The 25,534-nt window shown below is 40.0% G+C and overlaps 1 protein-coding gene across 3 annotated transcripts in view; it reads right to left on the bottom strand.

The window, feature by feature from the left end:
- tasora (transcription activation suppressor a) overlaps nt 1–17,560 on the bottom strand; it is an 81,276-nt gene extending 63,716 nt beyond the window's left edge. For all 3 annotated transcript variants that reach the window (XM_028575353.1, XM_028575351.1, XM_028575352.1), the window contains exons 1-3: nt 17,041–17,560; nt 1,409–1,554; nt 969–1,061 (exon numbers count right to left, since the gene is read on the bottom strand). In XM_028575353.1, coding sequence (XP_028431154.1) covers nt 969–1,061; nt 1,409–1,554; nt 17,041–17,335 — 534 coding nt within the window. In that variant the 5' untranslated portion in view covers nt 17,336–17,560. The remainder of the gene's footprint in view (nt 1–968; nt 1,062–1,408; nt 1,555–17,040) is intronic.
- Between the last annotated feature and the right edge of the window lie 7,974 nt (nt 17,561–25,534).

Raw genomic sequence — 25,534 nt, 5'->3', positions numbered from 1 at the left:
TGGAATTTATAGAGTGTGGTCTAGACCTACTCTATCTGTAAAGTGTATCTCGAGATAACTCTGTTATGATTTGATACTATAAATAAAATTGAATTGAACTATGAATGAACACATATGGAATTATGTACTTAACAAAAAAGTGTGAAATAACTGAAAACATGTCTTATATTTTAGATTCTTCAAAGTAGCCACCCTTTGCTTTTTTTATTAATAAGGGAAATAATTCCACTAATTAACCCTGACAAAGCACACCTGTGAAGGTAAAACCATTTCAGGTGACTACCTCATGAAGCTCATTGAGAGAACACCAAGGGTTTGCAGCGTTATCAAAAAAAGCAAAGGGTGGCTACTTTGAAGAATCTAAAATATAAGACATGTTTTCAGTTATTTCACACTTTTTTGTTAAGTACATAATTCCATATGTGTTCATTCATAGTTTTGATGCCTTCAGTGAGAATCTACAATGTAAATAGTCATGAAAATAAAAAGGAAACGCATTGAATGAGAAGGTGTGTCCAAACTTTTGGCCTGTACTGTAAGTCCAAACTGCCTGTGAGCTTCTCCTGTACTATACGGTAATTCCTCTACTGTGTGACAGTAAGTCTCGTGGTTATGACCCAATCGTTAGCCTATTGTTATAAAAGCGTCTGCTACGGAGCCATAACGTGAGCTACAAGGTAATGGAGCCTTTTATACATTGTCGTGTTTCTTTAGAAATAAACAACGAACAAATAGAGTCTTTAAACGCTTCAGATGTAAAGTTATTCTCTGTCAAAGTGACGTCAGAATGAATGGGAGTCAATGGGATGCTAACGGGAGGTGATGGCCAGGTAGCATCAAAATGTTTCCATTGGAGGGAAGCTTTGCGGACGCTCGCTTACCCCATTGGCTAAAACTCATGTGTGGATGTAGTGTAGTGTAAATGTAGTAGTGTAGATGTAGCCTTAGACCACTTCCTTTCCTCTCACCTTAACAGAATCAGCCAACAGGAAACAGTAGCTCTCCTCAAGCTCCTTGTCTGTCCTCCCATCTGCCTTCATCTCCTTCCTCTTCTCCACAAACTGAAACACACACAAACAATCAATTCATGAACAAATAAGAAGCTCAGCTGGTCGTATCAAACATGGCTCCATCGTAAACATTTACAGCTTATCCTAATTTGTCTGAATGGCCTTTTCTTGATTTCTTTGGACAAATCTAGCCCACCCGTTCCTCCATGATCACATAGAAATCTAGACCACCCTAGCAGCAGCAAGTGTAATTTGCAGCCAGGGTCAGTCTAGCAACTCTACACTTTTCTATAATTAGCTTCCAAAATCAAACAAACTCTTGTACACATTGCGCATTTCCCTTATAGGTAGCGGGACATATTGAAATGGGAATGCTCCTCCACTGGTCCGCCTCTCACCTCTTTCTCCAGCAGCTCACTGTGGACGAGCCGAGGTTTGCAGTAGGTGAAGCAGCCAGCAGAGCCGGTGTCGATGTAGCTGGCAGCCATGATGGTCATCATGTCCTCGTACTCCCTGGACTCAGTGGAGACATGCTGGAACAGCGCTGAAAGACAGACAGCAGGACACAAACAGTATCAGGAGCAGTGATTGGCTGGCTGGCCTACAGCAATGCAGACAGACAAAACAAAGCTTGTCACTGAAGTGCTGCATAAAAAGTTTTAGCAGATGCTAATTTTCAGCTCGAGTCCCTGGTTGGGCTTTTATACACAATAAAATGTACATACTTAACTATCTCAATTCAAAATAAACATAATAAATAAACAACTCCCGTCCTAATACAAATATGAACATGATATAAAAACATGCATATCATATACAATTCTTACCTACTTACAATTAAAAATGAGTACACTTTTGGTTTGTTTTTAACCAGTTTTTGAGCCTAAAAGTAAACACTTTAAAGTCGGTTACAGTCTTGATGTCAGATGGTCATGAGTTCCAAAGTTTAGAGCTCTTCACAGAGAAGCTCGTCTGACCTAAGCTAGTCCTGCAGTATCGTATTTTCCAGTCATGATTTGTGCTCAGTCTCTCAACAAATGAACTTAGTGGCTCAGGTGCTAAATGATTAATTCACTTATGAATTAATTTAAGAAAACAAAAATTACTAAAGCTCTCAAAATTCATTAAATTATATTTCTTAATGATGGTAACGTATTGTTTTTTTTATCCATAATTTATATAGGGAACCTATGCATTTGGTTGTAGTGGGAGCGGCTTGTGCCTATGCTGTCACGCAGTACGATATATGAGAAAAAATCATAGCATGCATGTATAGCAGGGCAGCCTGTTTTGGGATGTAGCTTCTGATTAGTTTGAAACAGTAAAAAATATGCCATTATTGGTGTGTTATCAAGACGCATACTCGCTTTTTAAGCGTTTATCAATGTCGTTTGGCCTCCATTGACTTACATTACCTTGTGATTGTGTGTGAATTGATGCCGTAGTGACAGTGTTGGGAAAGTTCACTTTCTACATGAACTAGTTCAAAGTTCAGTTCACACATTTTAAACATAACTAGTTCAGTTCATAATTCAAAAATGAACTAAGTTCATAGTTCTTTTTTCCATATGTTGCTTCAGTTCAACGTTGCCGTAAGATATCGTACGAACCTGTTCGTGAGAACGCGTTGCCCAGTGACCAGTTTTGGGAAAGTTCACTTCCTACATGAACTAGTTCATAGTTCAGTTCACAAATTTTAAAATGAACTAGTTCAGTTCATACTTCAACATGTTGAACTAAGTTCACAGTTCCAAAAATGAACTTAGTTCAAAGTTCTTATTTTCCAGATGTTGCTGCGAGCTATTATTTTTCTAGATTATTGCCACACATATCTACGATTGCCACAGCCCAAATATAGAACCACAGACAGCAATTATTTTATCAGTTTTAACACTGAAACTATGCGTCAGATTTCATCTTCATATCCGATCAGGTCAACGTGCCGTTTCAGGTTTGCTGTGGATGGGACTGAAGTGCAGATTTTCTGTTTGAAAGCCGGCAGGCAAAGTTTGAACAGAAATGTCAGATGTTTCCATCCTCAGCAACCTCGTGATAAAACCGGTTTAAATGATCATACGAAGCCTCCACGCTGCTTTCTGTTTTGATGACCCATGCAGCGGTGAGACACTGGCGGCTGGTGTTGCCAGATATTCCTGCTACATATGAAGGCCTGTTTACGGTGTGTTTTAGCCTTGGTTTTAGCCTGGAAGGCTCTATAGCAGGGGTGTCAAACTCATTTTCCCAGAGGGCCACACTGGAAAAAGGACCAGACATGGAGAGTTTATTGACGTGCTTTTGGTTCTTCAGGTCGTTTTGGTAATTTTTACATTTTGGTAGCTTTTTTTCCTCATTTTTGTTCAGACTTTTTTGTGGCTTTCTCAGACATTTGTCACCTTTTTGTAAATTTTTTGCTTTTTCCGACATGTTTGGTAGCTTTTTGTCGTATTTTATCTTTCACTGTAAAGCACTGAGCTTCTTTACAATATCTAATTTAATTAGTATTGGATTTCATATGCATCAGAAACCATAAATAAACTTTCAATCGTGTCCTAATTAGGGTTGCAAAATTCCGGGAATTTTCAAAGTTGGAAACTTTCCATGGGAATTAATGGGAATAAACTGGATATTTTTAATATTGCTTGTTATAATACTGTTAGTCTAGAACAGGATATTCTATAGGGTTGGGCATCGAGAACCGATTCCTACTTGGAATCGTTACAAAAATTACGGTTCCATCTGAATCGTTTCTTTATTGGAATCGTTTGGAGGATTTGTTTTCTAATCTGATCATAGGTTTCAAATTTAACATGCGCAAGTTTAAGTTTCCGTAGCGGCGAGGCTCTTGTTGTGTTGCAGCCTTGGAGCTCAGTAAGCGATGCTCTGGTGGGGCTTTATTTTACGTTGATAAAGCCCCGTCAAACTGCAACCCACCTTTGAATCAAAATAAAACTTTCCTCTTATTTGTGAAATAAGCATGTGACCTGTTTCAACTCCACCCTCAAAGAATCTGAATCGAGAATCGATGAGAAACCAGAATCGAAAGGAAGAATCTGAATTGGAATCAGAATCGTTAAAATCCAAACGATGCCCAACCCTAATAATCTATAATAATAATAATTTGCAGCAAAATCTTGGTTAAAACAACCAGATTTAATGTAACTTCAGTTGAATGTCCTCCCTATATTCGTCAGTGACATGCACGCAGTAATCAGCAGAGGCTACTACATACTTGCCAACATTTAGTTTTTAAAATACAGGAGTTTTTTTTGTAATACATAACCCATTGCTATTTTAACCTATGTGTGTTAATTGTATAGCTATACACTAACCATGGTAAAATCCAAATTGTGCAAGCAAAATTAAACCAAAATTGGAATGTTTCCAAAATCCCCCAACTAAACTTAGGACTCCCAATGCTGTCAGTCCTTTGAAAAATTATGTTGGAGCCATTTTATAGGCAATCAGCGTGTGACACTGGGGGTGGAAACATTTATTTAAATGTGGCCTAATTGTTTCAGCTGTGTTGCGCACAGCAAGTCAGTTTTTTTGTACGATAACGTGGTAAGATTAAAATAAGAATTGTTATTTTGTTCGATTATTTTGCTGTTTACTTAAAATAAACGGATTGCCATTTCCAACTTTAAGTTTTAACTCTTGGACAAGTTATGTATTGGCAATTGTTGGTTCAAAAACACGCATCTACACCGATGCCACACATAAATTAGAGACCATACAAAAGGAACAAATGTGCGCCAACAAATTAGGTCTGAAACGATTCCTCAAATAATTCGATTACAAAAAATCGGCGTCAGTGCTTTAGCATCTCAACAGAAAACATTTTCACAAAAACATCTCTCTCTCTCATTATAATCAAATATTTAAAACGGTCTCATTATAATCAAATATTTAAATGAAGTTTAACTTAAGTATAACTAATATTTACATATAGGCCTACTGTATATACAGTTGAGAGGTGATATTGTAAGCAATGTAGGCAATACAAATGTTGCTTTTTCCCCTAGTTTTTGTTGTTTGAAAACGTAAAAAAAAAAAATGATCCCATTAATCGATCAATAAAGTGCTAGATAAATCGATTACAAAAAGAATCAATAGCTGCAGCCCTACAACAAATAATAATACATTTTATTAATTTAGTGCTTTTTAATAATAATTCAAAGACACTTCACAGAGTTCAAAAATAAAAACAGACTTTATGCAGCTTTCAGCACCTTTCAGGTGTGCCTCACCCAAACAGAAGGTCTGGGCATCTGGGGAGCCCTGAACAATAGTCGGTAGCCCGCCTCAATTATAACAGGACCACTGCAGCCTTTGTTGTGAGACCCCCTCCTCCACCCTCAGTGTGAAGGTGGGGGTTGAGCTGGAGCACCAAACACCTGAGAGAGGCAGCTGTCGATGTGCAAACACATCCACTCACGACAGAAACGTAACAATAGTAGGGCCGTGCTGCGCAATTAATCTAATTTTGATCGCGATTTCGTCTCCTAGCGATCACAAAAACAATGTACCGTATTTTCCGGACTATAAGTCGCACTTTTTTTTTGGCTGGTCCTGCGACTTATAGTCAGGTGCGACTTATATATCAAAATATATATAATTTAACATGTTTTTACATGTTAATTCATACTGAAAACATTACCGTCTACAGCCGCGAGAGGGCGCTCTAGGCTTGTGACAACTAGAACGCTGCTGCTAAAGACAACTGAGAAAGAAAAGAGACAAACTGCAGGTAGTAAAATATGCAGCCCCGAAAACGGTAATCGAGCAGCAGAAAGAGAGTTTGAAATGAGGGAGAAACTTGTGAGGGAGACTGGAGAAAAGGTGACTCTTACTGCAATGAAGAAAACAAAGAAAGCTAATCGGCTAATCGTGGGCTGAAAGATGGCCAGAGGAGGAGGAAGGAGTCTGGAGGGGCTCGTTCACGGTGCAGCTACGTCTCCACGCCTTTTAATACCTCCGTGCTCCACGCCCTGCTAGCTAGTTGTTCTGGGTGCTATTGTATAGTTCAATAACTGTTAATGTGTTACGTTAATATACCGGACACCTACCGTATTCAGCCTGTTGTTCTGTGTGCTATTGTGTAGTTGAATAACTCTTGTATTTATAATCTAAATAAATGAGACTTATAGTCCTGTGCGACTTATATATGTTTTTTTCCTCTTAATGACGCATTTTTTTGACAGATGCGACTTATACTCCGGAGCCACTTATTGTCCGAAAAATACGGTAATCGAGACAAAGATTATTTTGCACATTACATTTTGCAAGTAAAGTCTAATTTTGCATTGTGTTTTGAAGGGGAATTCAACAAAAGTTCAACAGCAAAAGTACTAAGGGACATTTCACAGTTCAAGGCGTTTTCACCGCTGATTTGTTTAACTGTTTAAGTTCAATAAATGCAACATCAGTCAATGAGGCATTATTAAATATTATTCCTACGTTGCTGATCAGCACGTGTCGTCGGTTCATGTCAGATGTGATGGTTGGTCTTTCTGGTATTTGTCCACATCCTCCACTGCGATTATGAACTCTCTGCAACTAGAGATAAACTCCAAAACGTGCAGTGCAACAGCGCAGAATAGGCACTCACAGCCCTACTTGTCACGCTGCTGGTGTTTGTGTGAACATTTGGGCTGCACGTTATGAGGAAAATATATATAACTGATTATTTTTGACTGATATTGCGATTTGATTCACGATATTGGGGGGAATGATCGTTTTTGTATCGCGATTCTCATTGAAAATTATTAACATTGAAAGAAATTAAAGTTATTATAGTGTGATTTTTGCAAGGATCTGTACCAAACAAAGAGGTTTTTCTGTAGTCTGTAGGATAGGATTTGTAAACCGGGACGTCTCTGCAGCTCCACAATACTTCATTCAGAACGGTTAGACACATATTTTGCCATTAACAAATATTGTGCCCCCTGCGATTTGGATATTGCACTAGTCCATACTGCGATTTCGATACAATTGCGATTAATTGTGCAGCCCTGAACATCAGTCAATGAGGCGTTAGTATGGAACCCACGCAACTTGTAGGCAATTCCCGCCCTACGAAGCAGCTCGATTGGTTGGGGTTAGGCATTGACCTTGAGTGGTTAAAGTTAGGATAGCGGATTGGTCAGGGGACAGGACCTGAACAAATGGGTTAAGCCTACTACACACCAGTGACAGTCTGGCGAGCTCGGTGACTCGAGTCTGTTCGGTGTGTTCTGTGCCGTCGGCCTTCATTTTGGCCGATTTGACTTGTATAATCAGCGGGGCGGGCACTGCCAGCAGTCAGACTCAAATGAGCCATCTGATTGGTGGAGAGAGCTAACCAGGAAACAAGGAGTGGGATGAGCGTGACTAGAGTCTCTCAAAATCTGAGTAAAATCTCTTAAACTGACCTTTGTTGATCTGAAATGAAGACAGATTCAGCAACTGCACGGCCTATTTCTCTCTTCAGATGTTTTCAGAAACATGTTTCGGTGAACTATTTTAGTACGATATGAGATATCGTATTCTGAACGAGCCGCCATGACGTGACATGTGATGCGTTCGTCCAATCAGCTGCCGGTTTTCTACTGTGGGCTTGTGCACCGTTCAGAAACTCAATAACAAACACTAATACTGAAACAATAATAACATAACAACTTACAAAAAAAACTCCTTTCTCCTACAAACTGTCACGCGATGACAACAACACATCATTACATAAGTTATATTTAATATTTAATCCTTGTCTCCTATATAAGTGCATTGCATTTTTTTAATGACGGTATTGAAACTGATACCGTTACCATTTTTAAAACCCCGCGGTATACCGTATTAGATAGATAGATAGTTTTATTGATCCCAAAAAAATGGGAAATAATGGTGTTGCAGCAGCAAAAATATCAGACACACAGCACACATACAGAGTATATGTTAAATAATAGGAAACAATATACATTAAATAATAATTGAATACTACACAAGCAATATTTAAAATATATACAATTTGGAAATAAAATGTACAACTGATTCAACAGATAGGCCTATAGATAAAGTTAATGTACAAGTTGGGGAGTAAAACTGTTTCCCTAGTAAAGATAGGATTTAGATAAACCGCCCGACACTAAGTTAAACACATACCTGCAAACTCCGAAGGGCTTAAAAAGGTGACACATCACCCCCCTTGTTTTTCAGACAACGACAGCTATAGACTGTTGTTGGAATCCTCTACAGTGAAATACAGACACACTTCAACGTTTAGCTGTCAGCCTTTTAACCGTGTTTACTCCAGCTGCTAGGCTAACGGTAGGCTAACGTTAGCTGCTGTTGAGTGTAGCATTACCATAACTAGCGTCCCATGCGGCGATGTTTCAGTTTTCCGTTTTTCCGGAGCATCAGAGAGAAGCGGAGGCATTTAAGGCTCTACTGAGCCATCTATTCCTCTAGCTCTGAGTAGTGATGACTTCATGAACTTCTTTAATGATAAAATTACAACAATTAGAGATAAAATTCATCACCTTTTGCCTTCAACCTCTAACGGTTCACCTTTAAACGCAGAGTCGCTAGAAATAACGACTAGTCTCGACATATACTTAGACTGCTTTTATCCTATAGACCTTCAACAATTAATATTAAAGATATCCTCAGCTAAGCCGTCTACCTGTCTCTTAGACCCCATCCCAACGAGGCTACTTAAAGAAGCGTTACCCGTGGTAAACACTTCACTACTAGATATGATCAATATGTCCTTATTAACAGGTTATGTACCGCAGTCATTTAAAGTAGCTGTGATAAAACCTCTTCTGAAAAAACCCACCCTCGATCCTGAGGTCTTAGCAAACTATAGACCTATATCTAACCTTCCCTTTCTCTCCAAGATCCTTGAGAAGGTGGTTGCTAATCAGTTATGTGATTTTCTACATAGCAACAGTCGATTTGATGACTTTCAATCAGGATTTAGAAAGAATCATAGCACAGAGACGGCACTGGTGAAAATTACTAACGACCTTCTAACTGCTGCAGACAAAGGACTTGTCTCCATTCTTGTTTTACTAGATCTTAGTGCTGCATTTGACACTATTGACCATTCAATCCTGTTACAGAGATTGGAACACTTAATTGGCATTAAAGGAATCGCTCTAAGCTGGTTTAAGTCCTATTTCTCTGATCGATCTCAATTTGTTAATGTTAATGATAAATCCTCCAAGTACGCTAAAGTTAGCCATGGGGTTCCTCAAGGCTCAGTGCTTGGACCAATTCTATTCTCCTTATATATGCTTCCTCTAGGCAATATTATTAGGAAACACTCAATTAACTTTCACTGTTATGCGGATGACACCCAATTATACTTGTCAATCAAACCAGACGAAACCAGTCAGCTAGCTAAATTTCAAACGTGCATTAAAGATATAAAATCCTGGATGACCTATAATTTTCTGATGTTAAACCCTAACAAAACTGAAGTTATTGTACTGGGACCTAAACACCTCAGAACCTCATTATCTAAAGATATAGCTACTCTGGATGGTATTGCCCTGGCCTCCAGCACTACTGTCAGAAATTTAGGAGTTATTTTTGATCAGGATATATCCTTTAATGCCAATCTACAACAAACCTCAAGAACAGCCTTTTTTCATCTTCGTAACATTGCCAAAATTAGGAATATCCTGTCTCAAAACGACGCTGAAAAACTAGTGCATGCATTTGTTACTTTCAGGCTGGACTATTGTAACTCCCTACTGTCAGGTTGCTCAAATAAGTCCCTTAAGACTCTCCAGCTGATCCAGAATGCTGCAGCGCGTGTTCTCACAAGAACTAAGAAAAGAGATCATATTTCTCCTGTATTAGCTTCTCTGCACTGGCTTCCTGTAAAATAAATAAAAAATTCTCCTGACCTACAAAGCTCTAAATGGTCTAGCACCATCATATCTAGAAGAGCTCCTAATACCTTATTGTCCCACTAGAGCACTGCGCTCCCAGAATGCAGAGTTACTGGTGGTACCTAGAGTCTCTAAAAGTAGAATGGGAGCCAGAGCCTTCAGCTACCAGGCTCCTCTCCTATGGAACCAGCTCCCGATCTGGGTTCGGGGGGCAGAAACTGTAATCGCTTTCAAGAATGAACTTAAAACTCTTCTATTTGATAAAGCTTATAGTTAGGGAGTGAGGAGTTGCAGTGTTCACCTAACTGGCCCACCTGCTTCTCTTCATAATTGTTAGATTAATAATACATAACAAAGTAGAGGGAGGCAGGCCAGCCAAGCCCGATCCGGCAGGGGAGAGTTCTAAGCCGAAAAAAAAGCTACCTCTCCTTATGACCTGTCTCTCTTAGTTACGCTGTTATAGTTACGCTGTTATAGTTCTAGACTGCCGGGGGACTTCCTTCCTTCCTCTGACACACTGAGCTGCTCTCTCCTCTCCCTTTCTATTACTTTTACTATTACTATTTGTGTGTATCCAGTCCCAGAAATGCTTGTTACTAATCCTAGCTTCTGGGGAGTTTACTCCCCGGAGTCCTTATGTTTTTTTCCCCCAGCGTATTTCCTTGGAGAACGTTGGCACCAAGATCCTGGTTCCAGCTGTCGCCGTGGTCCTGCTGCACTCCCTGCCGAGCTCAGCGGTGCCCTGCAATGTCATGCTTCTTCCGGCTGAACCCTGCTGCTTCCTGCTGAACCCTGCTGCTTCCTGCTACATCCAGTCACTGTTCCATTATTAATGTGACTATTATCGCCACTGTTCATCACACCCCCAACCGGCCCGTCAGACACCGCCTACCAAGAGCCTGGGTCTGTCCGAGGTTTCTTCCCAAGAGGGAGTTTTTCCTCGCCACTGTCGCACTGCTTGCTCTTGAGGGAATTACTGTAATTGTTGGAATTGTTGGGGCTTTGTAAATTATAGAGTGTGGTCTGGACCTACTCTATCTGTAAAGTGTCTCGAGATAACTCTTGTTATGATTTGATACTATAAATAAAATTGAATTGAAGTGGCATCTGAATAAGGCACCCAAATCTGAGTTGCTGTTTGGTTAATTCATACTGAAAACATTACCGTCTACAGCCGCGAGAGGGCGCTCTAGGCTTGAGACAACTATATGCTGCTCCTAAAGACAACTGAGAAAGAAAAGAGACAAACTGCAGGTAGTAAAATATGCAGCCCCGAAAACGGTAATCGAGCAGCAGAAAGAGAGTTTGAAATGAGGGAGAAACTTATGAGTGAGACTGGAGAAAAGGTGACTCTTACTGCAATGAAGAAAACAAAGAAAGCTAATCGGCTAATCGTGGGCTGAAAGCTAGATGGCCAGAGGAGGAGGAAGGAGTCTGGAGGGGCTCGTTCACGGTGCAGCTACGTCTCCACGCCTTTTAATACCTCCATGCTCCACGCCCTGCTAGCTAGTTGTTCTGGGTGCTATTGTATAGTTCAATAACTGTTAATGTGTTACGTTAACATACCGGACACCTACCGTATTCAGCCTGTTGTTCTGTGTGCTATTGTGTAGTTGAATAACTCTTGTATTTATAATCTAAATAAATGAGACTTATAGTCCGGTGCGACTTATATATGTTTTTTTCCTCTTCATGACGCATTTTTTGACTGATGCGACTTATACTCCGGAGCGACTTATAGTCCGAAAAATACGGTAAGTTATACAGCGTTCTAGTGCACGGTTTGACCAAGTTATACATGATGCTATTAAAACCAGGGAAAAAGCACTTAAAACTTTCCACAGAACTGAAAATCATGATTTTATTTCATATAAGCAAGCAAGAAATAAAACTCAGGAACTTATTAGAGACCCTAACCCAACCCACTATAAGAATGATATATCAAATAATAAAGATAACCACAAAAAAAGTTGTGGAAGACCGTAAAAGAATTGGGGGCCACTAAGACGAATACTAAGAAAACCAAGAAACACAGGACGAAAAATTAAAGAGATAGAGAAAGATGTTGCTAATCATTTTAATACTTATTTCACTTCTATAGCAGAAAACCTGGTCAACCTCAACCTCAAATCTTCATCCTTCCTCTGGGTTATTTAACATAGATATGGTGAAATCATTCTATAGGCCTGCTGACAGGGGAAAAAGCGCTTTGACCACATTACCCCAGGACTATCGTCTCTCCACTGGTTGCCCGTCGCTCTCAGAATCCATTTTAAGATTTTATTATTTGTTTTTAAATCTTTAAATGGATTGGCACCTTCTTATTTAGCTGATATGTTGACTTTACATACCCCAGTCAGAGCACTTAGGTCAAATGACCAGCTTCTTTTGGACTGTCCCAGATCCAGACTGAAAACCAGAGGGGACAGAGCTCTTTCAGTAGCAGGTCCTAAGCTCTGGAATGCTCTCCCCCTCAATATTAAAGCAGCTAGCTCTATGGAGTCATTTAAATCTAAATATATATATATTTAACCCCTTAACGCCAACTGTCGCTAATTTGCATCAAACCCCTTCCATTCAGACTGCAGGCGAGATAGCGTGGGTGTATTCCCCCCCAATGGCAGTTTGTTTACATGCGATACATACCTAGGAACCTTTTGCATGCACTGGTTTCTCGTAGGACCGGTCGGAGTGGGAACTACATCCAGTTCACGGAAGCGAGATTAATCCTAATCCCTTAACCCTAACCCCTAACCCTAAAAAGACTACTGTCAATGTTAGGGAGTAGGAGAGTGTTTTCTTTCTTGCTGTTGTCAAGATTCATTTATTTGTCAATTACTTGAAAATGTGTTTGATTAATTTTACCATTTTGTAAAGAATTTTACCATTTTGTAAAGAATTTTACCATTTTGTAAAGAATTTTACCATTTTGTAAAGAATTTTACCATAAATGCTTGTTGTCGCTAATTTGCATCATACCTACATTTATATCTATTCTATATGCTATAGACAAATTAACAATCTCAACTTAATTTAGCATCAGCTTGGAGCCAGAAACACACATAATAAAGTTCTTATATAATTGTGAATAAATTCAGGCATCAAGGGGATAAACTCATCTCTTTGAAATAGCTTTTAACACAAGCTGAGCTGTGACATTGTTAATATTGTTTGTAATCATGTTTTTCATGTGTTTTAATTATTAATTTTTATTTCGGGGATACTATGTTTTTAATGGGTTTTTACTTTTTCTTCTTGGCTAATTAGTATGCTTTTTATACTGTTACCGGTATTAGTATCCGTACAGCACTTTGTGGCAGGAGTGACTGGTTGTAAATGTGCTCTATAAATAAACTTGACCTATAATAATCTTGGAGCATTGCCCAACTCATTTTCCTTACAGAAGGTTGAGGTAGGGGAGATGGAGAAAAAGCTCTTACAGCTAGACTGCTCTTAAGGCCCTGGGGTAGATGGGTTATCCCCTCGGTTTTTAGGAGATGCCGCTGCCCAAATAGCCCCTTACATCTCCAATATTTTTAACCCGTCTGTTGAATCGGGTGTTTCCCCAAATGACCTCAAGAGGGCTAAGGTGGTTCCCCTTTTTAAAAAAAAAGGGAAACAGCCACGATCCTGGTAACTACAGACCAGTCTCTATTTTGTGCACAGTCTCAAAATATTTTTGAAAAGTTGGTCAATGACAAATTCAAATGAATACGTGAATAAAAAAACAACTTCATGTTTAAATCCAGAGTCACATTTTACTGAATCATGCCCATTGTATTTATCCGACACCATAAGCAGGGAAATAGATAATGGAAATCTCTGCAGAATGATGTTATTGGTAGGGCTGCTCCCTCTTAGTCGATTAGTCAACTAATCTGTGGTTTTGGTCTTAGTCATCTTAGATCTCTTTAGTCCATTAGTCATGTCTGATGCTGTTTTCATGCTGAATGACTTATTTCCAAGAAACGTATGAGCACATCTCTGGTAAACACAAGAATTAAAGGTTGACATTTTACCTAACAGAGATCACCATGAACCCTACTTTGATTACTTTCATTAAGGCAATTATTTGTTGTATTACACGTTGTCTGAAATGTTGTGTTTAAATATGCAAAGGAGGCTATTATCTTATTCAATATATGCATCCTTTTAGCATGACTCTTTGCGGAGAAACTCAGATTTACAGATCTGTCGATTAAATCAACTAATCGATTAGTCGATAAATTGAATGAATGTTAGTCGACTCAGAAGTTCTTCAATCGAGCACAGCCCTACTTATTGGATCTTCAAAAAGCATTTGATAAGGTGAATCGTGACAGACTGATTGCCAAACGTGAGGCCTTGGGGGCAGACTGCTCCACCTGTAGGTGGTTTAGGTCTTACCTATCAGGGAGGAAACAACTGGTGGTCTTATGGAGAGTGCTGTCTGACCCTAGTGTAGTTGAATGCGGTGTTCCACAAGGAAGTATTCTCGGGCCGTCCTTATTTTTAACATACATTAATGATATGGCAGACTCCTGTTCGTGTGAACTGCTCTTGTACGCTGATGATTCAGCACTTTTAATGTTTCATAAACAACAATCAACACTAGAGAGTACACTGAGCTCAGAGCTATCGTCTGTAAACAACTGGCTGATTGACAATATGCTGTCACTACATTTTGGTAATACAGAGGCGATCTTGTTCGGTTCAAAATACAGATACAATATTGAGTAGATGCTCGGAATTTAGGGTCGGTTTGAATAATGTTGTGGTCAATACAAAAAACGTCAGTAAAATACCTGAGTTGCATCCTAGAAAACAACTTGGATGGCATGAATATGGCCAACAATATTTTGAGTAAAGTTTTTAGAAAAGGTCAATGATCATCTTAGCCAACGCCTTAATTTTAAACCACTTTGAATTTGCATGTAGCTCCTGGTTTGAAGGCCTAACAAACGGACTTAAATAGAGGCTGCAAACAGCACAGAATACATTAATAAGAGTAATTCTGAACTTGGGCCATAGGTCTCATATAGGTCGGTCACAATTTGTTGAGCTCAGCTGGCTCCCTGTGGAGTCTCATGTTACTATGGTAAGACTGACCATGATCCATACAATAGTGTTTGGTAGTGTCATAATTTATTTTGTCATGTCTTATAGTTAGTTAGTTAGTTAGGTTTAATTTCTGTGTCATGCCAAACATTTTGGCCCATCACACATGGGATTAAAAGACACCACAAATTTACCTATTTAACAAACATCTTCCTGTCGCATATACAAATTATTCGGACAAATAAATGAATACAAATATATACATATACACACACAAACAACAAATTCTCATCTACAACTAAGGTAAAAGACACACACAATATTTATACGCGTGGCAGCATATCTGACCTGTGTCCTTATAGATTTATAACCGTGTTAGGGAAAGGAGCCTTTGCCGATATAAGTGCAGTTCAGTGGAAGAAGTTAGATCGTCATATTAAAGTCATTTCCAGCCTGAACTCTTTCAAAAAGAGACTCAAGGTCTGGTTACTAGAGAGGGTTGCAGAATAGATCAAAGGGAAAGTTACCAGTTTTATTTTTATTTATTTAGAAAAATGTTTTTATGTTATGTCATTGAGTGTCTTGTCCTGGTGTTATGTGTTGAGGACCACAATGGAAATAAGTCCTGGACTTTATCGTGTTTTTATCCTCGAGGCATTTTTAATACAACGATAGTTCATGAACTCGTTCATATTTTGGGTGACTGGGAACTGAACGTACCATATTACCGCCTGCTGATACCGATATATATATATATATATATATATATATATATATAAAAGATTAATCAATTAGTCACCTGTCATCTATTAATCGCCAACTATTTGGATAATCGGTTTGAGTTGACCATTGGAATTGGAAATGTATTTATTTGAAACAGGGACAATGCACAAATAAACATTAAACTTGTTAAACAAGAGAATATGTCTTGGGCCAGGTTATAGCAACAATTGCTAATTTCCACCTGTAGTCCCTGAGCAGGTATAACAAATTTAAAAAAACATGAAAATAATATGTAGTTGGAGCCCTTATAAACAGTTAGTAAAACAGTAGATAAAACTAAAGTGCGCCCATGTATTGGTCAAAAAAAAAGGACCAACAAAAATGTCCTTATTTAGGAAGATTTTACTTTATCTTAGTGTCATTCTGACCCTAACCAAAAAGCAGAAAAGGGCACACATACAGTATGTGTGCACATGTACACATACAGTATGTATGTGTACACATGTGCACACATACTGTATGTACACATGTGCCTGTATTCATAGATGTAGTTCTATATCTATGCCTGTATGTGTACATGTGCATACACTCGCCCAACTGGTATAGTGCAGTTTAGTGTCCCAAATTCCCCATTTTCCCACAAAGTCCTTAATTATGAACCTGCTAAATCACCTGTTCAACAGGTGTTTGAGTTAGGGTTAGGGCAACCTGTCTCAAATAAGAGCCTCATCATTTGGGACACTAAACTGCACTCAGGGTTAGGGTTAGGGTTAGGACTCAATACCCGCCCAACTCACTCAAATGTAAACAAATCAACGAGGTGGTTACCTTAAGTTAGCTTGACGTGCACTAAGATAGCGTCAACATAAAGCTGAAATCAAGCTTTAGATAGATTAAAAACTGAGACTCAGTTAATTAAGATTTACAGTCACTTGCTAACAAAACTACAGTTAGCCGGTAACTGAAAAAGAGACGTCAACAAGCACGTTATTAACGTTAGCTGGCTAACTGCTAACGTTAGCTAGCACCCTTGTTAGCCTAGCCAGCTACCTCAAACACATCAAAACACAGCGTGTATGGCTTTCGTTAGTTGATTTTAATGAATATATATATGACAGCCCCAGTTGAGTATATGACATATACTTTGGTGTATGAGTTATGTGTAGTTAACGTTAGCCCTGCAACGAGGCTAACGCATCATAAACAGGTCGGAATTGAATGGACTTTGGACGTTGTCCGATAATGGATATTTTCCGTTAACACCGAACGTTTAAAGGGATGGATAACTCTGAGGCTACGATTGTAAAATACATGAAATCAGTGAACGTATAATTAGTAAAACGGTAATAAAATAATATACAACTTTTTGTGACTATACGAAGACTTTAGCCCACCTCTCTTTTCCTTGGTTTTCCTCGGGATGTGGAACTTGAGGGGCTCCATCGGCATGTGTCTCTGGTGGACCAGCGGTCCCGAGTTCCTCCTCTCCGTCCTCCCGCCAGGAGAACTCAGTCTGTCCGGACCAGCTTGAGTTTCTCGGGCTGAGTGGACCTCCATTACCTCGCCATCTTGCAGGCTTGCGTTAGCTCCAACCTCCGCGGCTGCGGCTGCAGAAGCAGCAGCAGCAGCAGCAGCAGACGCCCTCCTCCTCGGACGAGCTACCTCCCTCCGAGCAGGGTTGTCGTCCATTGTTTTTGGATTCTCCAACCGACCTACTTAACCGTGTCTTTCTAACCGTCAGACCGTCACTGATTCTCGGCTAGATCCCGCCGTGACACGGCTGTTACCTCCTGGTTCCGCAGCGAAGGGAGTCGAACCGACACATAACCCGCGCCATGCTCTTCCTGGGAGCTGAGGTCTTCTTCACTAAGATTTAACTGCAGCTGGTTGTTATTCTAAATGTTGCTTTACTGCCATCTTCTGGAAATAATTAGCACTTTTGTTGTGGCTTTTCCGCCTTTAATGGATAGGACCAGTGGTGTAGTCTATGTGAAACGGAGGTATACGCAGTATACCCACTAAGAAAGCTCCAGAATTTCCATATAACCACTTAAAAATGCCCAGTGACACACAACAACATACTTTTCATTATATTTTTGATACATTTTGAATTGTCATCTGTGTTTTTCTTCTTCACATTAGCTAAATAAAGGTATTTCACCGTAAATTGGTGCATAAAAGTGTGTCAGAATATAGGAAATTAAGTCTGTGATGCTCAAAACTTCCCTTGGGGAGGACATCCAGACCATATATATTACAGTATACCCACTACAATTAGACTACACCACTGCCAATGACCCCTTATCTAAAAGAGAGATGGAGCAGGGACCCCCTTCTACATATATTGTATATTGTATAGAATGAAATTGCATATTAAACTGGGCCTACAATAACATGTAGGGCAGCTTGAAGTCTTTATATACCCTGTTTGCATAGAATACTAAGCTATTGAAATAGCCTAATATGGGCTTGATTTTATATATGTGGCACACATCTGTGGATGGCCTTAGTGACTACCTTGACTATAGGGCAGTAAACAGTGGGGATTTATTTTTTCTAATTATATGTTGGATTCATGTTAAGACTTTTTATATTTTTGAAATAACTTTCAAGGACCCCCTGTTGAAGATCAATGCTTTAATGGATAGGACAGCTAGGTAAGAAAGGGGAGAGAGGTGGGGGAAGACTCAATGGGTAAAGCTTCTCTATGACAGTTGTTGTTGTTGACTGTGTGCTTTCCAAGATGGATATTGAGTCCGGGCAAACCACCACCCTATCAGGTCAGACCTCTTCAACCCACTAACCCAATAATGGCTGCCACTATTTCTGCTGGACATACATACAGACAACTGGTTAGATTTTGGAGATGGATATTTCAAAATCAAGGACATACACACCTACTACTACTACTATTTCCAGTCATTATTCCATTATCTTTAAAGCGATGGTTCGGAGTAATTTCACCCTAGGGTCCTTTACACCATGACCTCGAGCCAAACACCCCCCCAGAAGCTTTTTTCACCTGGGTCTAACATTGGACGAGTTAGCGTAGAGTAGTGTTATCAGCTGAATAGCTTATTAGCGCAGGGGCTAATGGACCCACGTTTGTATCTCGTAAGTTACCCCACTAATAATGCCCGAAATGATACCAAACTTCTACACTAGTACAAATAGGTTATGTACTCATAAAACGATGGATTGTAAAGTTTGTAAGTACACCAGAAGTTTATGTAAATAACACTTGCCTGTTGGCTTCTTGTCTCTGCTGCTGCTGCTGCTGTTACTACTGGGCAGTAAGAGAGCTTAGGGACCATCTACAAATTACAACACCGAAAAGAGATACAACAAAAATATTTATTAATGATTAAATAAGGTAATGTCTACAAACTTACCTCAATTATAACTTGTCTCCTGCTAGTTATACTACAGCACTTACTTTAAAAAAGTTAAATTAATGAATATTTTTGTTCTATCTCTTTTCGGTGTTGTAATTTGTAGTCCCTCAGCAGTCACAGCAGCAACAACAACAGCCGAGAGCAGAAGCCAGCAGGCAAGTGTTATTTACATAAACTTCTGGTGTACTTACAAACTTTAAAATCCATCGTTTTATGAGTGCATAACCTATTTGTACTAGTGTAGAAGTTTGGTATCATTTCGGGCATTACTAGTGGGGTAATGTACAAGACACACTCTCGGATCCATTAGCCCCTGCACTAAGCTATTCAGATGAAAACGCTAACTCGTCCAATGTTAGACCCAGGTGAAAAAAGCTCCTGGGGGGTGTTTGGCTCGAGGTCATGGTGCAAAGGACCCTAGGGTGAAATTACTCCCAACCATCACTTTAATGTGACTGTTATTGCAACTGTTTATCACACCCCCCACCTGCACCATCAGACACCTACCAAGGCAGCATGGTGGCTCAGTGGTTAGCACTTCTGCCTCACAGCAAGAAGGTTCTGGGTTTGAACCCAGGTCGTCCCAGTCCTCTGTGTGGAGTTTGCATGTTCTCCCTGTGCTTGTGTGGGTTTCCTCCAGGTGCTCAGGTTTCTTCCCACCATAAACTAGGACTACAGTTGAAAATTAGCCGACTGGCTAACACTGGTGCATTGCAGAAATGTTGATTAATGTGCATTGTCCTAATATTTTTCCTCACCACTGAGGGGGGTCTTTGTAAATTATGTATTTCATTCCAACAAACTAGTAACAGCCCAACAGAGAGTTAAAATAGGTACAAGAGGGGGGTCTTTGTAAATTATAGTGTGGTCTAGACCTACTCTATCTGTAAAATGTCCTAAAATAACTCTTGTTATGATTTGATACTATAAATAAATAAATACAATTTAATTACTCCCACACACTCATATTTGTTCTTAGAACATTTTTCCATGTCCTCTTTGTTGTCATTACTACACAGGTAAGGTATGAGTGATTGTAAGCTGACTCATGTAGAAGAGTTTCAGTCTTATTGGCAGTGTGGTTGGTTGTTTATTGGAGTAGTACATTTTTTCTAACTCTGCAATTACAGCGACATGTTGATCTGCTGCTTGTGTGGTCTATTCCTGTTTGTCGGGTTTGAACTGCGTGCTCTTTGTCTCTTCCTGTTCCTTTGTCTCTTCCTGTGTCACATTTCCCCGTAATATACAACCCTTTGTGCCCCATGCAAATTCATCTCCATCACCATCTGGTACGCTGCTGCCACTGCCAAGGACAAGGGCAGACTGCAGCGTGTCATTCGGTCTGCAGAGAAGGCGATTGGCTGCAATCTGCCGCCGCTCCAGGACCTTTACGCCACCAGGACTCTGAAGCGAGCTGGAAAGATTGTGGCTGACCCCTCCCACCCCGGACACAAACTCTTTGAGCCCCTCCCCTCTGGCAGGAGGCTGAGGTCCATCAGGACCAAAACCTCACGTCACATGAACAGCTTTTTCCCCTCCGCCACTAGCCGGAAACCACCCTGACTCTCCACCTGGCTCTTAATGCCACTGTTCTCTCTCTACTGTAATGCTCTTTGCTCTTTATTTATTTATTTTAATTTATTTCTATCTTTATTTTTAATTTAATACATACTGTGTACATATACTTATATTGTTTATACCTATACTTATATTGTTTATTACATTTCGAGAATGTGTGATGTGCACCAACAACACCAAAACAAATTCCTTGTATGTGTTAAAAAACGTACTTGACAATAAAAACCCTTTCTGTTTCTGATTCTGATATTTACCTGATCAAGTGCAAAAAAGTTAATGTTATTCAATAATTCATGCAGTTAGCTTGGGATAACGAGATATTTCTAACAAGCTAATGGCAACAGAGAAATACATTCTGCTCTATATCTTTACCAAAAATGTTTTTTCAATCACTTGAAATCTGATTTCAGATTTGGGTATTCAGCATTTCTGCGAAGGAATTTAATACAATAGAAAAAGAACACTTTCTTACATTACTTACAATCTTTAGAGAAACTGCTTTTAATAACATTACCTGTGGCGGGACATTCTAAAACGCTTAACGTGAAAAAGCTTAACGTGGTTTAATGTACCTAAACAATGATCAATCAGCACCACATTTATCTCTCATATTGCTCCTCATAACCACTGAAAACTGTGAAAAAATTGAAACCAAAGTCCAATTATTATGGACGTTATCTGACACTAAGCGTTTCAGCTTCATTAAGGCTGCTGTAAGGAAAAAGCTTAACGTGAAAAAGGCTTAACGTGGTTTAATGTACCTAAACAACGATCAATCATCACCAAATGTCTCTCTCATATTGCTCTGATATCAAGAAATATGAGAGAGAATTTGGTAATCATTGATCATCCTCGCCATAAGCGCCAATGAAGAAGAAAACGTGAGATAACTTCTATAATCGTTGGATTTCGGTTTAGTTTTTTTGAAAGGCTCAAGTGTTCATGACAAGATATGGCCATGATAAATCTGGTGATCAGTGATCATTGTTTAGGTACATTAAACCACGTTAAGCTTTTTCATGTTAAGCGTTTTAGAATGTCCCCCTTTGGCGAGTCAAGAAATTATCTGCAAAACATATTTCAGTGTGTCGTGGTTGAAGACAACAAGGGTGTTCCTCAGGTTTCAATTTTAGGTCCTCTCCATTTCACAATCCACATTAATATCCTGGGGCTGCATTTTTGTAAAATTTTCTCGGCAATCCCCAGTAACCTAGCCTGGTGAGACCATCCTGATCTGGTGAGCTCCAGTTCTCCTCCCAGATCAGTCTGGCATCTTGAGATAGAGAAAATTTGGAGCCGTTCGCCAAATGACCGACCAATCAGCGTTGGTTTTGAGGCGGGTTTAGGTGGTGATAGACAGATGGTTTATCCAATCAGCTAACCAGGATTTTCAGACAGCGGTAGCCCTAATTCTGTTAGCTGCTCGCTAATGCTTTTCCTCTTGGATCCTTCTTTTGGAATATGGACCAGGAACCTGAAATGGGGCCTTTTATTCTTTTATTCCTAAATTCTCGTTACACAAACGGTAAATCTCCTTTACCGACATGTTGCTAGCTAGCTGAGCTAACGAGCTATGCTTGGCCTGCAGCAGCAGCAGGGGTACTCTGGCTTGTGGTTGTATTTTCATACGCTTTGTTGATCTGATTGGTTGATTTGGCCCGTCTATCACCAACTATATGGTGATAGACAGATGGTTTATCCAATCAGCTAACCAGGATTTTCGCCCCTTCCCAAAAGTTCTCCAACAGAAATTTCCCAGATGGATATGCAGCAAATGGGAAGCGATCCATCTGGTGGAGTCAGGTTACCAGTAACCACCCATTCACTGATTGGCTTCTTTTATAACAATTTATTAATGCTTTGGTTTTGTGACAATCCACAACAGTAGATGATACCTCGACTAAATATTACCTTTAAATGTTTTAATCAGCAGAATAAAGAGCAACTGACAGCATCACAACCATCCTGATGATGGTCATTTATAATATCAAACTGATTGTCCTGAAATTGTAAGTCATATTTCACGTGTAATGTGTAAGCACATTAAATAACATACAGGCATACTTGGCTTTGTTCCTACATTCATATACATATAGACTTAATATACATTCTTTACATACATACAGTACATACACAACAGGCTCCTTCTTCAGGATTCTGATTTCTATGGCAAAACACTGAATAGTTCAGCTAAGTAGTAACACCTACAGCAAGCTGTTTCAGTTTTAAAGGACATTGTGGCAAACTTGTCGGGATATATGGTCAAAACTGATAATCTACTTAAAGGTGCACTATGAGTTCCTGCATGGTTTCAGCACGATTTCATTTTTGTCTCAAATGGTAGTCATCTCTCCTTGATCTGCTAGCTGCCTGGTCCCTGAGCACACCGTGAAAAATCCCGGTCTCTGGAGACAACACAGGGCTCGTAAACGTCAAACAGACACTAGAGGCACAGGCTGTGCACCAAAATACAACAAACCACGTTCCAGCAGCTACTCTCAGATACAACTCTGAGGGTGGTGATGGCGCAGTGGATATGACACGTGCCTTTGGTGTGGGAGATCTGGGTTCGATTCCCACTGTGATACATCAACCAATGTGTCCCTGAGCAAGACACTTAACCCCTAGTTGCTCCAGAGGCGTGCGACCTCTGACATATATATATATAGCAATTGTAAGTCGCTTTGGATAAAAGCGTCAGCTAAACGACATGTAATAAATAATAATAACTCACGCTACGGGTTTTATTCTTTGCTGCTTGCTCCTGCCTCTGCTTGCATATTTCTGCTGATAATCTTGCTTTTCCTCTGTGAGAAACTATAAGCAGCGGCTCTTGGATACTTATAAATCACTGGACTATACATTTTTTGTAGACATAGTAGGCTATTGCCATTTTTCCAAATTTTTCTGCGTGACCGTGACCTACCAATAGCTCAAGCCTGTCCTACAGTGACTGGAAACGTGGTACTTGGCTAAAGCTAATTATCAGCAAGATGCCACCTTTCTCCATGTATGACTACTATAAACTCCTCCAGAAGATGGCAGTTCTGGAAACCAAAATTCACCGGTTAGAAGTAAATGTGGAAGTGACACCACCTTACCATGGTCCTAAAACAATGGACAAAAGCATGCCAACCAACAGCTAATTAGCACCAACAAGACTACAAAGAAACAGGAGGGCTGTGGAACGGGTAATAAATCAACAAGTGGTAGTCCTCCCTGGAAATCTTTTGATGCAAAGCCTAAGAGTGAATCATTTTCCTGGGAAATGGGAGGACGACTAACGGGCAGGGCACAGCGCCCTGAGATCTGTGATATGAACAGCTGGCCTGCATTATCATCCAGGCAGAGCACCTCTCCAACCTCTGTACCCAGTAGGACTGCTGCAAAAGGGAGAATTAGCAACAAAATGCCTCCACAACAACCGAACGTGCAACTGGATAACAGATTTGCTTCCCGATACGGACCAAAATATGGTGGTGGACTGGTAGCTGGAGAGGTGCCAGTTCACCTCCTGGGCACTGTCACGGGTGCTTTTGAGCAAGGTACCGAACCCCCAACAGCTCGGGGAGCCTTTCCATGGGCAGCTACCCCACTCTGACATCTCTCCATCAGTGCATGTAGAGGTACTGAGCATGTGTGTGTAATTCAGGCCTGTGTGTAGTGTATGTAATAATACATTTACATTTATTTATAAAGCGCTTTCAAGTCAAAGTGCTGTACAGAACATAGAAAATGCAGTTTAAAAACAGTTCCAATGACTAAAATATAACACACACTCTCAGAAAAACATTAGATTAAAAATTAGGTCTCATACACAACAGTAAACAGATGGGTCTTTAGCTTTGCTTTAAAAACCTCAACAGAACAAGCCTGCCTGATGTTCAGAGGTAAGCTGTTCCACAATGTTGGTGCGCGGAAGGAAAAGGCCCGTTCCCCAATTGTCTTCTTTTTAACCCTTGGGACACTCAGAAGACCCGTCCCCTGAGAACGCAGGGCTCGAGCAGGCACATAGGGTTTCACTAGGTCATTGAGATACAACGGTGCGCTGCCATTTAATATTTTATAAGTTAGCAGCAACACCTTAAAGTCTGCTCTGGCATGAACAGGGAGCCAATGGAGAGAAACTAACACTGGTGTAATATGTTCATATCTGGAGGCTCCAGTCAGAACACGAGCTGCAGCATTCTGAACCAACTGCAGACTCCGCAGACTTTTCTTTGGCAGACCCGACAGAAGCACATTACAATAATCTAGCCTGGATGACACAAAGGCATGAATGAGGACCTCAGCGTCCTTAAACGACAGTATTGATCTTATCTTTGAGATGTTTCTGAGATGGAAAAAAGCAACTCTGGTCACCTCCTTAATATGTAAACCAAAAGAAAGTGTCTGATCAAAGAGCACACCAAGATTCTTAACTTGGTGTCTACGATTGATTACACAATCATCGAGAGACAAAGTAAAGTGATCATAAAGATGACCTAGTTTTGCTGGTCCAATAACCATCATTTCGGTCTTGGCAGAATTAAGCAACAAAAATTTGTTGATAACCACCTCTTAACAGCTGCAAGACAGGCCTCAAGTTTAGCTGTGTTAGACTCGCTTCCTACATCTAGTGGCATATACAGCTGCATGTCGTCAGCATAACAATGAAAAGCAATCCCAAAAGAACGGAAAATCTGACCCAATGGGGATAGGTAAAGTGAAAAAAGCAATGGACCCAGTACAGAGCCTTGGGGAACCCCGTGGTTAACGGCACAGGACTCAAAATATGTTGTCATATAAAACACATTGAAATCTTTCTGACAGGTAGGATCTTAACCACTCTAGAACTTGTCCTGAGATACCAAAGAATTTCTCAAGTCTATCCAGTAATATACAGTGGTCAACCGTGTCGAAAGCAGCGCTAAGA

The sequence above is a fragment of the Perca flavescens genome, chromosome 4 (genome assembly GCF_004354835.1).
Source record: "Perca flavescens isolate YP-PL-M2 chromosome 4, PFLA_1.0, whole genome shotgun sequence".
In the NCBI taxonomy this organism is placed as follows: domain Eukaryota; kingdom Metazoa; phylum Chordata; class Actinopteri; order Perciformes; family Percidae; genus Perca; species Perca flavescens.
The sequence above is the reverse complement of the archived record's forward strand: the minus strand, read 5'-3'. Positions and strand labels throughout refer to the sequence as shown.